General features: G+C 43.4%; 1 protein-coding gene across 1 annotated transcript in view; it reads left to right on the top strand.

Annotated features, from left to right (window-relative positions):
* Positions 1-5,348: 5,348 nt before the first annotated feature.
* The window catches only part of OTUD4 (OTU deubiquitinase 4), a 389,728-nt gene continuing 380,816 nt past the window's right edge, over positions 5,349-14,260 (top strand). Inside the window, exon 1 of the mRNA XM_085641615.1 lies at positions 5,349-5,845. Within this exon, the coding sequence (XP_085497741.1) occupies positions 5,687-5,845 (159 nt within the window). The 5' untranslated portion in view covers positions 5,349-5,686. The remainder of the gene's footprint in view (positions 5,846-14,260) is intronic.

The raw sequence follows: 14,260 nt of genomic DNA, 5'->3' as shown, positions 1-14,260 counted from the left end.
ATCTGACTTTAGCCAGAATAGGTAAATATGAGAGAAATGAATTTGCATTTAATTGGCTTTTCATGCAATTTTAGATAAACAAATATTCTGTTTGAATCTCTGTGTCGGGTGGTTATTTATGGTCATGTTTATTGAATTTATTTGCATATTGTATAGAAATGTTTTTCACCAGATTCACAGCAACTAAGTTGATGCCATTGACCTCAAGGTACATGCAGATTGGTTAGGTATCGAAAGTGTTTCTCCTTATACAGGGCACGGATAGAGTGGTAGAATGAATGTTGTTGTAATGGGCCCCACCAGCGTGTGATGTGTGTGTGCGTGTGCGACTGTGAGATCACTCCGTCCGTGGAAGTAGAGGAGATTCGGAAGCTCCGATCTGCACCATTGTATTTAACGAATCAGAGCTGATCTTGTGCAAAGGTTGACAGGATATTCAGAGAAGGCGGATAGTTGGAATTAGGGCTATTAGCTGTCAGTTTCAAATGAAACATGACCACGAAATTATCCAACTATACAAGAAGAAGAGAGGTTGTTGCTTGGAGGTGGTGATTATCTGAAAAAATCCCATCAAGTAGGTGGCGAGCTGAATGAGTGGGTCCCTTGACCAGTTGGGTTCTACCCAGTCTCACCATTGTGTTGATGAAGTGAGCCGAATCATTATCTAGGGAGTTTTCAAGATGTAAACTAAAGCCCCCAAGTAAGGTGAAGTCCGAGGAATTGGCTTTGGTTTCTAGAAGTTGACCATGGTTGTGTATAAAGGTTGTCCTAGGACCTGGAGGATGGCAGAGAAATACCCTATTGAAAGAATAATGGTTGGCGAGTTCCATTTTGAAGGAAAGCGTCACACAGTCAGGGGTTACAGAGGGGTACAAAGGATGCTTTGAAGTGTATGAGATAAATAATCCCTAGTCCTCCACCCCTTTTACCAATACATTCTAGCCTGAAAATGGAGTGACCTGGAGGGGTTGCAGGAATAAGATAAGGATTGGAGGCAGTGTCAGCTCAGGTCTCTGTGACATATGCTAGGTCCAGCGAGTGGGCACCTAAAAAATCTGCAAAATCCAAAGCATTCTTGGTCAGAGATTTTGTGTTAGTGAGTGTGCATCGGTAGTAGGCAGGACAGTTAGCAGACTTAGGAATAGGGGTCTAGGAAACTTCAATGCATGAATTTTGGCATCTGTAAGAGCAAGCTTACATTCTGACATGTCTGCGTGCTGGTTGCACCCAACAGATATAATATGGGGCCTGGGCACTTCGTACCTGAAGGGTTTAGGTTGATCAGCTCTTCCTGTGAATAACGGATGGAAGCTCCCGGCTGGGGAGTGAGACCAGCAGGGGGGGCTGGTGCTAAACGTGGTCCAAGCGCGGATAGGCGCAAACGGGCTTGCCTTCGGCGCACGGGTGGTGCAGACACGCTGTTAAGCCAGCTTTGTAGCCCTGCATTCGAGGGGGTGTATAAGGGGGCATGATGGAAGGCGCTACTCAGCATGGCGAAGGTGAGAGTTAAAACAATAAAGTGAGGGCAAAATAAGTATTACCAGGGTCCAGCAACCCCTACTGTCTTTCAAAAGCTCCCCTTTGAAAGCACAGTTACTGGTAACTCAAATCTAACCAAAAGAACGATGTGAAAGACTATGAAAAAACATAAAAACAAGGTATTAAAAGAGAAATGTACCATTTAAAGATGGCCACCACGGAGCCAGGCACCTTCCGTAATTCGCGCTCCTGCTACAAGGAAATGAATGATTCGAGAGTATCAGAAGGGTAAAGCTACCTACCTGGAGCTAAGGGAAAGCTAACATTCTTTGGCCATACCTTGTCTGATGGAAGCATGACACTGGATCAGACTAAAGTGCAAGCATTGTCAACTGCCAGTCTCCCACAAGATGTTTTAATCTTATGTTCATTTCTTGGCATGGCCAGCTACTGTTCTAAATATATACGAGACTTTGCCACAGTTAGTTCTCCGTTACGAGACTTGATGTAAAAGAATGTGTCACTTCATTGTTCACACGAATGCGAGCAAAGCTTCTAGAAGATAAAACAAGCTATTGAGAATGCTACTGAAATGGCATACTTTGATCCAAAGATTCATACAAAGGTTGTTGTTGAAGCTAGCCCAGTTGGGTTAGGCGCAATCCTTACACAGCACAGCAGACACGCAAATGCTCAAAGGCATATTGTGGCATATGCAAGCAGAGGTTTGTCCCAAACTGAACGTGCTTATTCCCAACCTGAGAAAGAAAGTTCAGCAGTGGTGGGGGCTTGTGAACGTGATGGATCATCAAGCATTGTTGACTACCTTTGGCAATCCAAAGGCCAAGATGCCTCCTCGCCTTGAACTTTGGGGTCTTCGATTACAAGAATACCACTATACAATTGTGCACCATCCACGAAACATCAAAATCCTGCCAACTACTTCTCACAAGTGCCTCTCAGTGCTATGGTACACCTTTTAAGACAGCTGAAGCCTACATAAATTTCATTGTGAGATACAACACACCAGCTGCCATTTCATTGGAACAAATTGGCACCGCCACGAGTGAAGATAGAGACATGTTAAAACTGAAAGACATTACTGCATATCAGTCTTGGAAACAGCACACACGACCTCTTACCAGTGACAGTGAATACCAGAAGTTTAAAAATGTCATAGATGAACTGTCTGCTACTCAAGAAGGCTTTATCCTGAGAGGTTTGAGAATTGGTATTCTGGAGAGTCTGCGACAACAGATAATTGAAGCGGCCCGTGAAGGACACATTGGAATATTTGCCACAAAATGAGCTTTCAGAAACCAAGTCTGGTTTCCCCATCTCGATGAGAGGTGAAAGAAAATTGAAGGCCTGTCATCTATGCAACTGCCTTTCATTGATAACCACTCAACACACCTTAAACATGTCAGAGTGTCAGAGTTGCCAAAGCATGCATGTAAAAGAACTGCTGTTGATTTATTTGGTCCTTTTATCAATGGATATCACCTGATGGTGATTGTTGATGAATACTCCCGCTTTCCATTGATAGAAGATCTCTCATCCACCACTCAAGAAAGAACCAGCGAGAGATTAGATGGCATATCCACGACATGGGGTATTAATGCAATCCTAACAATGGCCCACAGTTCAACAGTCGAGAGTTCAGAGAATTTCTCAGTTATCTTAATATGATGCATTAGAAGAGCACCCGCTAAAGACTATGCCACACATAGAGCTTAGTATATTACGTCTTTATTCTTCTGCCTGCAACCGTGAACTCAACATTCTAAACCTGCATTCACTTCAAGATGCTCTAACGCTTAGATCACAGTTCTAAGGAGACCATCAGGCGCCAAAAGGGTTCCGTCATTGCTATCTCACACAACACAACATCCTCCCCCCTGTTAATTAAAAAAAATAATTTTCTACAAATATATACAATCATGACTCTTCAATGAGTCTTCGTGGCGCTCTGATCACACGTCCCAACTGTGTCTTCGGAAACTGGGGACAGGCAGTTGAATGTCCATTTTCTGCATTGGCGATGGAGAAACAACAGAAGTCACAGGTTCTCTAATTGTTCTTTCAGATCCAGTCTCTAAATTGACATTAGTGCCTGACGAGCCACATGTCGGAAATGTGAGGAATCTCACATTGTAGACTTCCCAGGACGTTCGTCAGTCACTGTGTGTTCTTTGCTGGTCACAACATTTAATGGCTCAGCATCGAAGGGTGCATCAGATTTCCGTTTCTAATGCTGACAGACAAGCACTTGCTCTCCTCTAGTAAACGTAATGTTTTTTGCATGTTGACACTTGTCTCACAGGAATGCTACAGACCTTCCCCCAAGTGCCCCGTTTTCTGTTAAAGGGAGCGTCTTTGAAGAAGGAAAGTTGCCTCAACTAAAGAAAAAAAAAATCCAAGGTGGACAAGAAAGTTGCCTCAACTAAAGAACAATCCAAGATGGAGAACCAGAAGCAGACTCCCACATGTTTTTTTCGGTAGTCTGTTTAAACAGTTGAAGGTTTGTAGCTATAACTCCCAGCGGTCTGAGTTTTGTGTAACTGGCACCTTTAGGCTGGTCTACATTGTATTAGGGTCCTTTGTAGGCATTTCTATTTTATCATTTATTATTTCTAATATCGTTACATGGAAGTATCTGTTTTTTTCTACTCGCTGTGAAATGTCACTAAAAGTGTCTAACAGGAGACACTAGAATGTTGCACCTAAGCATACCAAACACATAGAAATGTCAGAGATAAGGGAATGAGCAACTACTCCATTGCCTGTAATTCTCTCTGCATTCGTTGTCATGTGTAGTTTTCAACCTTTTCTCAAGTACATAAAGCATTAAAAACGTTTAGGATGAATTCAAGAAAAAGTGCTTCGTAGAACATATAATAACAATTTCTCATGCACTATCCCACCTCTACCGGCATTCTCCGGAAAAGGGTATCGAAAGAGAAAAGGGGCAAACGTATTACTGTCGAGAACAGTTAAACGTGGTGGCCATGTTTGCATGATACTAGTACCCGCTTGAAGTATACAAAAAAAAAAAAAAGGCAGAGAACTTAGTAGAATGAATTAAGTACTTTTGTCTTTAACCTTTTTGATATTCATGCAATTTATTTCGGTTCAAACTAAAACCTAAATACCTGTAAATTAAACGGGGGTATTAAAATAAGACAGTGTACTTGGCATAAATAAACGAAAAGATTCAGATATTTACCCCATTAGTTATCATTATTTACTTTTGTTTATATTTAAAGTAACATGCCTATGACTAACATATCACAGTTTAAGGTACTCTTCGCAATAGAAACATCGAATTAAATGGAGATGAATGTTTGATAGTAAAGTCCATATTTTAAGTCCTTAGAATATGTCTAGCCTGCAACTAGACCGATGTTGGTCCCATGCTATTCCGACGGACATCTTGCACATGTTGCCACTCTTGCTAAAATTGGATAAGTTGCGTCTCAAAGTTGCGAGATTTCGATTTTCAGGTGCAAGAATCTATTAAAGTCAACGGAACTATAAGTTAATATTAGCCAAAAGCGTTACTGTAATCAGTCTTCAACAAACGACACTGGATCATCTAGTAAGGAAGACGTACAAAAAAATAGCACTTATTGTTTCAACTTTCAAATGCATATACTGGCATCAGATAATATCATGTAACGTCACCTAGCCAGCTTGTCATAAGTTTGTCACATTTGTAGGCGAATCAGCTCCCACGCGCCGGTAACAACACGAGAGGGTTTAGGCCTCAGGTAAGTCCTCCCTCTATGTGCGTAAGCAAAGTACTTCCCTTTCCTATGGACTACAGTTCCCATGGTGCCGTCTGCCTGTGTCTGTGAAAGTGAAAATAAACTTTCCTGTTTGTGTTTCCCTGATCAGCGCGTGTCTCCTCCCAACCTCCGGCCTCTCCTCGTTCTAGGCAGCTGCTGACGGTGTCTGCGCTTCTGTGGGTTCATAAATCCCGGTTCCTGACGGAACTTCGGGATATAAGGCAAGGAGTGGCTATGGACTGGGCAGCCTCGTTACCACCGGGGTACTCCTGTAACTAATCGCAGTGCGCAGACGGTGCTCGACGGGGAGAACCGCGCCTTAGCACCGATCGGACCATGGGAGGCTGGATGCAGGTCTAGTAGTGCGTGCGCCTCCGTCCGTCCATGCGAGCGGACAGTCTGTGAAACCCAGGGCGCAGATGGAGGTGACCGGCAGGGCTAGCCGGGAGATCACTGGAGGGGGAAAGGAGCAGCTGACAGGGGAGGCACTGATGGACCAGTACCTGGCTTCCCATGGGTTCTACCGGAAGAAAGTTGCAAAGGATGGTTCCTGCCTCTTTAGAGCTGTGGCCGAGCAGGTAAAAAAAAAAGCTTGTTCTCTAATTTATTTATGGTTGCGAATCGATAGTATAAACCAACGTGGTAACAGCACGATAGCACCACCAGCCGGCAAGGATGCGCCCAGGACAGTATGGGGAACCACCCTGTACGATTCCAAGGTGCACCTGAAGTGACCACCACAGGCGATTCAGGCTATTGGTTTAATTGTGTTATTTGTGTTTGCGATCGGTAACTTTCTGACCAGTGCCTGAATTTCCCATAAGCCACTAGTGTTCATACCTCTCGCTTTTTTCATCTGTCTAATTTCCACGTACTGTCGCCCTAAGCTCTCTTCTTCTATACTCATACCCTCTCTGTGTCTGCTCATAAACTGCCCTTCCTTCTCCCATTCTCCTGTGGGCACTCCGCTTCATGCCAGCTTTAGCCATTTTGATATACCCTGCCCCCCCTTCCTTAGTCCCTTTATTCCGCTCAATACTCCCTTAATGTCGTGGCTAATCCTTGCTTTGAGCAGGCCTTTCATGCATTCTACTTCGTGCCCTCACGTGTCCACCCCCAGCGTACCGTGCTTCATGTCCTCCTTTAAGCCCCACGATTAAACTGCATGTCTATTCTCAGTTGTAGCCCTCTACTGCCAGAGTTTTTTTTGGGCGCCCCTCGGACTAGGTGAATGAAATAGATTTTGATAGCTTTTTTGTAGATCTGTTATGAGCTTCTTTAAAGGTGTCACGTAAATATTTTTTATGTAAATGTAATAATTTCGAACAGAGTCAGAATAAATATTCAAGTGTTTCACCCAGCCTACAATCAAAACTATCAAATCCTCTAGAGTCCCATGATCCATCGAACTATAAAATTGGGCTATAAAGTAGGGGAATCTTAGTTATTTCTTCTATATATGCGGTTTTAGTGACAAAGCAACCTATTATTTCGTTCCAAATGGGTGTGGAATGTCAACTCCAAATATTTATATTGTAGTAGGGCACACGGATCAGTATTTGGGTTATTCTCCTTTAGTGCCTACCTTATTATTTTTTTCTTCCGAATGGGGATGCTCCTAGTGGACAGCAAGTCCATAGGCGGAAGATTGTGCACCACATCAGATGACTAATTCTACTTATATTTAAATAGATTCCTATATGTTTTTGTTTTTGTTGAACCATGATAAGGTTCCTGTCATGGCTTTCTTACACAAACAAACATAGTTAACAATAGGCCCTATATGATGCATTAAATGATGTTAAGTTGAACTCCAATCTTATCTTGCAGTGTGATGTTGCTGACCGAAGATTTAGGAGGTTTTTGATGCTTGGGATGTAGATTTTGTTTTAATCGATTATTTAGTTTTTACGATTTAAAGCTGGAGATGTGTATAAAAGTGGTGGGATTAATTTAGTGTTTAAAGCTATAATAAAAGGTGCGACTGCTCTCCCACTATATTCGTACGCAAATCTTTTAATTGATTTGGTTATGACTACTGACCTTTTTGTTTCTTCCTGAGGATGTGCTCTTTCGATGATAGCTTTTCGTCAATCATAACGCCTAGACAACCCGAGGTTCCCACTTGGTCCATCTATGTGGTTGTCACCTAATTTCCATTTCAGGTGTTCGATGCTTTTGCCAAATATCATCATTTAATTGTTTTGTTAAATTGATTGCTAACTTATTTTCTGTATTAATAGCATATATTTTTGAGAGTTGGTGTTGTAAGCTAGCAGGAGTAAGAGAAAAGATAACTTAAGTCATCAGTGTTTGCTAGATGCGTAATGGGATGGTTATTAAGTTTAGGAGCCAAAAACCTAGATTAGAGTCAAGGTAACCTAGTAGACCCAAGATGTAAAATGAGAAAAACATTGGACCTAAAACAGACCCTTGTTTAACTCCTGTATATTTGCACATCTTTGACGATAGGTTGTTCCTAGTTGATAGCTTAACTTGCAATAAGGCATCACTATATAGATAATGATGAGATGTAACAGTGAGCAATCAATTCCCCTGTTGACCAGCTTTACCCACAATCGGCCTCCCGTCTACCTTGTCAACGGCCATACTGCATGTCTATGTAACAAACATACCATGTTTTCTTTTTGTTGATGGCATTGTTAGCTAATGGGATGAGGCCATAAGTTGTCAATCATGGAGCAGGCATTTTCGGATGGCGGTTTGATTAATTGGCAAAAGGAGTAGGGACGAGGCCCTTGTGGTTAATTTTTGTAAAGAAGCTCACAAACAATTTGCCCTCAGCCTCAAGGAGCGTTATAAGACAATTTGTGGGATAATTTTTGGGCCCTTTTTTGTGGATTGGGTTTATAAGTGTTCTTTTACATGACAATAGTATCTGACCTGCATATAGCACTTTTGAAAATAGGTTTTGTAGTAGAATACTCCAAAGACTCAGATCGGATTTGAATACTGATGTCGATTTCCTGCTTGTGCTGGCCGCTCTTGACTGCCTGCTGTTTTTAGGTCTCGCCTGGCGTTAGCACCGCATGCGCTGCTCTCTCCATGCGAGTGCCTTTTGCTATCGATACACTTTCCAAACTTACTTAAAGGCACGCCCTTGTTTTCAATTGGCGCGTGTCATCGTTTATGTTAAACGCTGACGCGTGATTGAAAACTGGGCTTCTAGGTTACCGCCTTGTCCTCTTTTAGGACGGCCCATGTGGACAAGGCGACGCCATCTTGGTTTGCTTGGTTTGTTTGTGTCAGCGCATTGACTTGTGTATATGTGTTGTGAAGACATTTCTTATCAGCTTGTTTATTTAACAAGCTGATAAGAAATGTCTTCACGACAGCCGTGAAGGAGCATGCACCAGGTTTCCTGCAACCACGCTAGCTTCACGCCTGGAGTATGCGCCAGTCGGCTCTCTCATTTGTCTGTCGGTGTCCAGCTGCCAGAGGGCCCCACACAAGGAAGTGGCCACGTGTCTGAAAGGAGGACGCTCTGAGAAGGCGGGTCAGAGAACGCTGTGGAGTGGAGCTGCGGGTCTGTGCTGAGAGACCCACTTTGTGAGACCCAGCTGCTTTGAAGGCAAAGACGTAAAACACCGGCTTTTGGCCTGTGTCTGACTTGAAGTGGCTTGGAGCAGGAAATCAGCAGGTACTATTGACTCTGCATAAGCATCAGCCCGATGCACGTTATCGTGTAAGTATATATATATTGATTAGCTGTACCATCCCCATGCGCGACCCTTATTTTTTTAAAAATTAAAAAAACATTTTTTTTTCCAATTGTTACACTCCCTCCCTGCTGCCATGCTTTCCCATCCTCCCAGTCCCCGCAAACGTTTGCTCTGTTCACAGGGGAAGAGCTAACTCATGGACTTTTGAAAACCCCTGTTAAAACGGCAAATTCACAGTGCTGTTATTTTCACAAAATCCGCTTTGCCGCATCGCTTATTTCACATCCATAGCTCGCAAATCAAAGCATTAGGCAAGAATCCCAAAGCGATCAGTTATTAAGTAGTTAAGGACTCTCCGTTGCTTCACAGTCACTTTATCCAAAGTCAAATGAGCACTAATTTACAAGGGCCAGTGCACGGTGTCTAGAAGCTGTAGGCTACCTCTTTTAGAGAGCCAGTGTTAGTTTGCTTGGCGTCCGCGGCACAGAGGGGAGAAGGTACTCCTGTGGAATGTCACACAATAGAAGCAACGGCGCAGACGTTCGTAGTGCCCACTGATATCCCACAAACAAACTAGGAAGCAGTGAGTGGTACGAGGGAGTGATACTGGTGCAGGTACACCTTACTGCTCTTGCCGGGCTGTTTCGATAACTTCTTCAGAATGCTGAATTAATATGAATAATTAGCAGTGTAATGCATGCATTGGCTGCCTTAGAGGCCGGCCGCCCTGCCGTCACCGTGCTGACGACGTCGCTGCGTGCGAGCAGACAGTCACTCTGCTTTATGGGAGTTGTAGTCATATGGCAGCTATCACACTGCCCACCTACGTAGAAGAATGTTCGTGGGTTACCATCTCCGCCTCTTAACATGAATCCTGTGGGCCAGGTGGTCCGGAGAGTTGCTGACTGCCCCCCACGGATGCGCTGCTTCCTGGAGAGGTCTGCTGGCCACCTAGGCAGAACCTCCCTGTCCTGAGACTGGTACGCACGCGGATAGACACACACAGACCGAGTCCACGCCGAACCCCTGGCCGTCCAGTGCCCAACTGTGCCTACTGTCCTGCTCTGCCCACCTACTGCACTGCTCTGCCACGCTAGATCATCTGCTCATGCTGTCTGGTTGCCCATCGCTCTCCATGATGGCCACAGTGCCCATCTACCTTCTGTCCAGCTAGTGCCAAGCTCTACCCAAGTCACATCAACTGCCCATGCTGGTCCCCTTGCCCCGCTTACCCCTGGCAGACTAGTGTTCAGGTCTCGCATGCCAGCCCCACTGGCCAGTCCTAACCCTGCCTCATCAACTAGACCTACTGTCCACGCGAGACCCAATGCTGACCAACGCCACCCGGGCCCTAGTGCCAGGCTCTGCCCACGCTGGGTCCACTTCCCTGCTGTCTCTACCCTTGTCTCACCGGCCACCCCTCGCGTGCTCTGCCTGCTGCCCAGCTCTGCCCTCGCTGAGTCAACTGACTGCACCTACTCCTACTACTCAAACTGCCTGCACTTCTCTTCCCCCACACTGCCTGCTTTTAAGTTTTGGAGCCTGGCCTGCATGCACAATGTGCTCTTGGGCAACTTTGACCTCTCCGTGGGAGGGTGACGATCTGTAGATGCAGTGTTTACCTTGCAGTGTTTTTCAATGCAGTTTAAAGAGCGTGGGTGGCCCTTGTGAAGGAGGGGCCTTCTCAGCACGGGTTCAAGTGCGGGGGATGTGTAATGGTGGTTCCAGACCAGGGTCTGAGGCGGAACACTTACAATGAAAACTAAAGAAAAGTTGCGCCCACTGCTGTTTTTTATGTCAAACAGATTTCATTGAGGATTTCGTCAAGTGCTCAGCACAATTACATACCAGCAGTAAGGTTTTGTGCGCACTGCTATTTGGAGCATAAATGTTATTATAGTGCCTTGTGGCGGGACTTCACCGTGACGACCAGGTTTTAAATAAAGGCCATGTCCCTGTACGTATATTTCTTATACTGCACAGAAATCTGCACATCCAGCTGAGTTACCTGGCTTTGTGTGCTTCTAGGCACATTGAAGAGTGAACTGGGATATTTAGACGCATGTTTACCTAAGAGCTGATGTTTCAGGTTAGTTTGGGGAGTCGTGTTTGTTGCTGGTGTTTAGAAAGAGAGTTACCTGCTGCTGGGTAGCAGTGGGCGCAGTTCTGTATTCAGTCTCATACACGGGTGCATGGTGTGTACTCGGGACCTCTCGAGAGGGTATATGCTTTGTGTGCACTCATGGGGGGCATGCTGTTATACGTGGTCTCCTGGAGGGTATATGCTTTGTGTGCACTCATGGAGGGCATGCTGCTACAAGGGGTCTCTGGGGAGGGTGTATGCTTTGTATGCACGGTGTGCACTTATGCAGTGCATGGATTGTATACAGTGTGTCCCGGGAGGTGGATGCTGTGCACATGGGATGTCTCAAGAGGGCTGTTGCAGTGCATGCTGTGTACACATGGAGTTATGCAGAGTCTCTTGGGAGGGTACATGCTTTGTATCCATGATGTGCACTCATGTGACGCACAGATTATATACAGTGCATCCCAGGAGGTGCATACTTTGCACATGGGTTAACCTTATGATAACATTTAAGATGGATGGCTTTACGTTTAATTTGTCCGCGCGTCTCATTTAATTGAGCGCTTCATCCTTCCAAAGTTGATACACTGACACAAAGTAATTCGATTCCGTAAAACCCATTATATCAAGGGCTTAGAAAAAAACACAATCTAGTCCAGAACGGTGTCTAAAACCAATTTTTATTTTATCGTTTGTTGTAACCTTTCTTCATAACTGCTGTGTGTAGAATCTTACAAACTGGCATACGGTGGTGACATAGCGGTGACGTAGATACGTTTAAATTCCTGTCGGTCATCCTAGTTGGTCAGCTGAGGTGGCCCAGAGTCAGGTGTGACACCTTATACCAGCCCCGTTTATTACCCAGCAGCATGCTGCGATTCTTTCGGCAACTTCTAGTTGTAAAGTTGAGAACTACAAGTCCCAGAATGCTGTTAGCTAATAGCCAATAATGGCGGTGTTACTTTGGACTGCTGAGTGCCTCATGTTGTGACAGATGTGACTAAAAACGCCACCAATGGTGGTAAGATCCTGAGAGCCCGTGCCCTGCCCTCATTCTTAAAAAAGTTATTTTGAGAGCACCGCACATGCCAGACTGACTGCAGCAGGCGCTGAGATCAAAGGGCTGACCTTTGACCTTTCAGGTTCAACCGAATGTTCATGTCCAGTAGCAGCAGAATTTTCCGCATTGTGACAACCCAATAACATGACTAGCAAAACAAAAATTGATAATAAAGGTAAAGATGTGCCTCTGCTTTACATGAATTAATTATTGTTCATAATTTAAGCACGTCCCATAGCATCTATTTAGGAGCAACAGAAGAGCTGCCCACTGCAAACACTAGATACAGATCGGCCAAATTCTCAATTTTATCCCACCCCTCCACCTGGAAAATGAGCTCACACTTGTGTAACTGCAATGCAATAGGTTTTGCATTTACAAAACTTTTAGCATTTTAAATTACAATGCAATTTATTTATGTTTTACAAAAAAAACCCCAATAACATTTACAATGACAATAGCTCAAAATAATGTCAGTGCGAGATCTATTGTATTTCCAATGCTTGTTTATTAGGTTGCAAACTTTTTCTTGGGAAATGTTTATTTTCTTATTGTAATAGGAGCCTTCAATTATTAGTGGTTTTGCATTTTAAGTGAAGCGTTCGCTCATATGTTTCACATTGGTTGTTCGAACTGACAAAATAACTATTGATTTTGTATGTAGTTGTCCCAAACCCTATAAAATCTCAAAATGTGCTAGAGCATTTCAAGTTTATTATCTCTTGTAACTCCAACCATGCGTTTTCTTCTTGGTCAGTTTTAACGCCATGATTGTGTTCTTATACTGATATTTAGATTTTGTGATTAGATCATCGCTTACCTCAATGTTGGGTATTTTTACCCGATGTCTTAATGTTTTCCGATACTCCAGCTTTACAGTGATTATTTGCCTGTTGCTTTTGTTAAGCGCAGAGCTGTTAAGTCTGGCTGTATTAGTGTTCAATGAGCAGAAGAAAATAAACTTGAGAGTGAAGTTTAGGAGATGTTTAGATCTTCCCAGTCATGAATCCAAGATTGAGGTAGCTCATCCAAATTGGTTGTAACACCACACTGTTAGTTATGTGTGCATAGAGTTGATAATTTTAGGTTTATGCCTTGAGTCCATCACATTTTCCGATTGTTAATGGACATAACGTTATTGTTTGTAAATGAAGGAGCGGTTTGATATTTTTCATGATTACAGTGTAGTGCAATGAGATGTGGGTTGTGGTTGCTCCCCGCTCTGGGTATAATTTAAAAGTTTTTACACCAATCAAAATAAGCTAAATCTGTAAATGTGTAGTCAATGATTGAAGTGAATTTATCAGTTACAAATGTTGTTGATTTTACTGGCCTGCCATTAGACAAGCTACCATTTACTGACCTGAATCTCATGTTTGATAAGAGATTAAAAAATGGTGCGAATCAGTAGCTGTTTTGATTTTGCTCGTTTGTCAGAATTGAAGTCCATGTTATACACTAATCTGGTGAGTACTCTAATACATTCTATGGGTGAATAGGAAATAGAGCATTAGAATCCCCTGTTGCAGTGATGATGGTATTAGCATATTCTTCTAAAAGATTATCTAGTACACCCAAGATAGCATTATATCTGTCACTTGGCTTCTTTATAGACAGTGGGAGATTAATGTTAATAATCAGAATGGGTTTGTTCCCTTTAGTCTTTAACAGCATTGCCAGCAGTTCTATTGACACAGTCAATAAGGCAGAGCCGTTCATACTTTTGAAATTTTTATTTATTTATTGGCATTTAAGATTATTACATACGTAACTGCGTTAGCAAGTATTTAACAGCATATATCTTATTAGTGCCATCTATAACTAAAATTCAGTACCCAAAAAATGAACTTAAGGGAGCAAGACAGTATGGCCATACAGGTGTGGAGTTCAAATAACAACTTATTTCAAGAAAATGAGCATTCCATACCAAAATATTTAGTGGATGTGGAAGGTGTATTATAACTTCAAAAGTGTTACTGCGGTGACCAAAGTTTGAAGGCTGGCTAGTTATACATATGTAGGGGTCTAAGGAAATGCCTAGTCTGGGTATGTGTCACATCTGCACAGGTGAGTTTGGGTGATCGGAGTTGTAAGTGCTGAGCCATGTCAGGAACAGTCCCCATATATCTCTGGGTGTGGATGCCTCTGGCATCAGGTCCCAAAA

Source organism: Triturus cristatus, chromosome 2_2 (assembly GCF_964204655.1).
Source record: "Triturus cristatus chromosome 2_2, aTriCri1.1, whole genome shotgun sequence".
NCBI classification, from domain to species: Eukaryota; Metazoa; Chordata; class Amphibia; order Caudata; family Salamandridae; genus Triturus; species Triturus cristatus.
The sequence above is the reverse complement of the archived record's forward strand: the minus strand, read 5'-3'. Positions and strand labels throughout refer to the sequence as shown.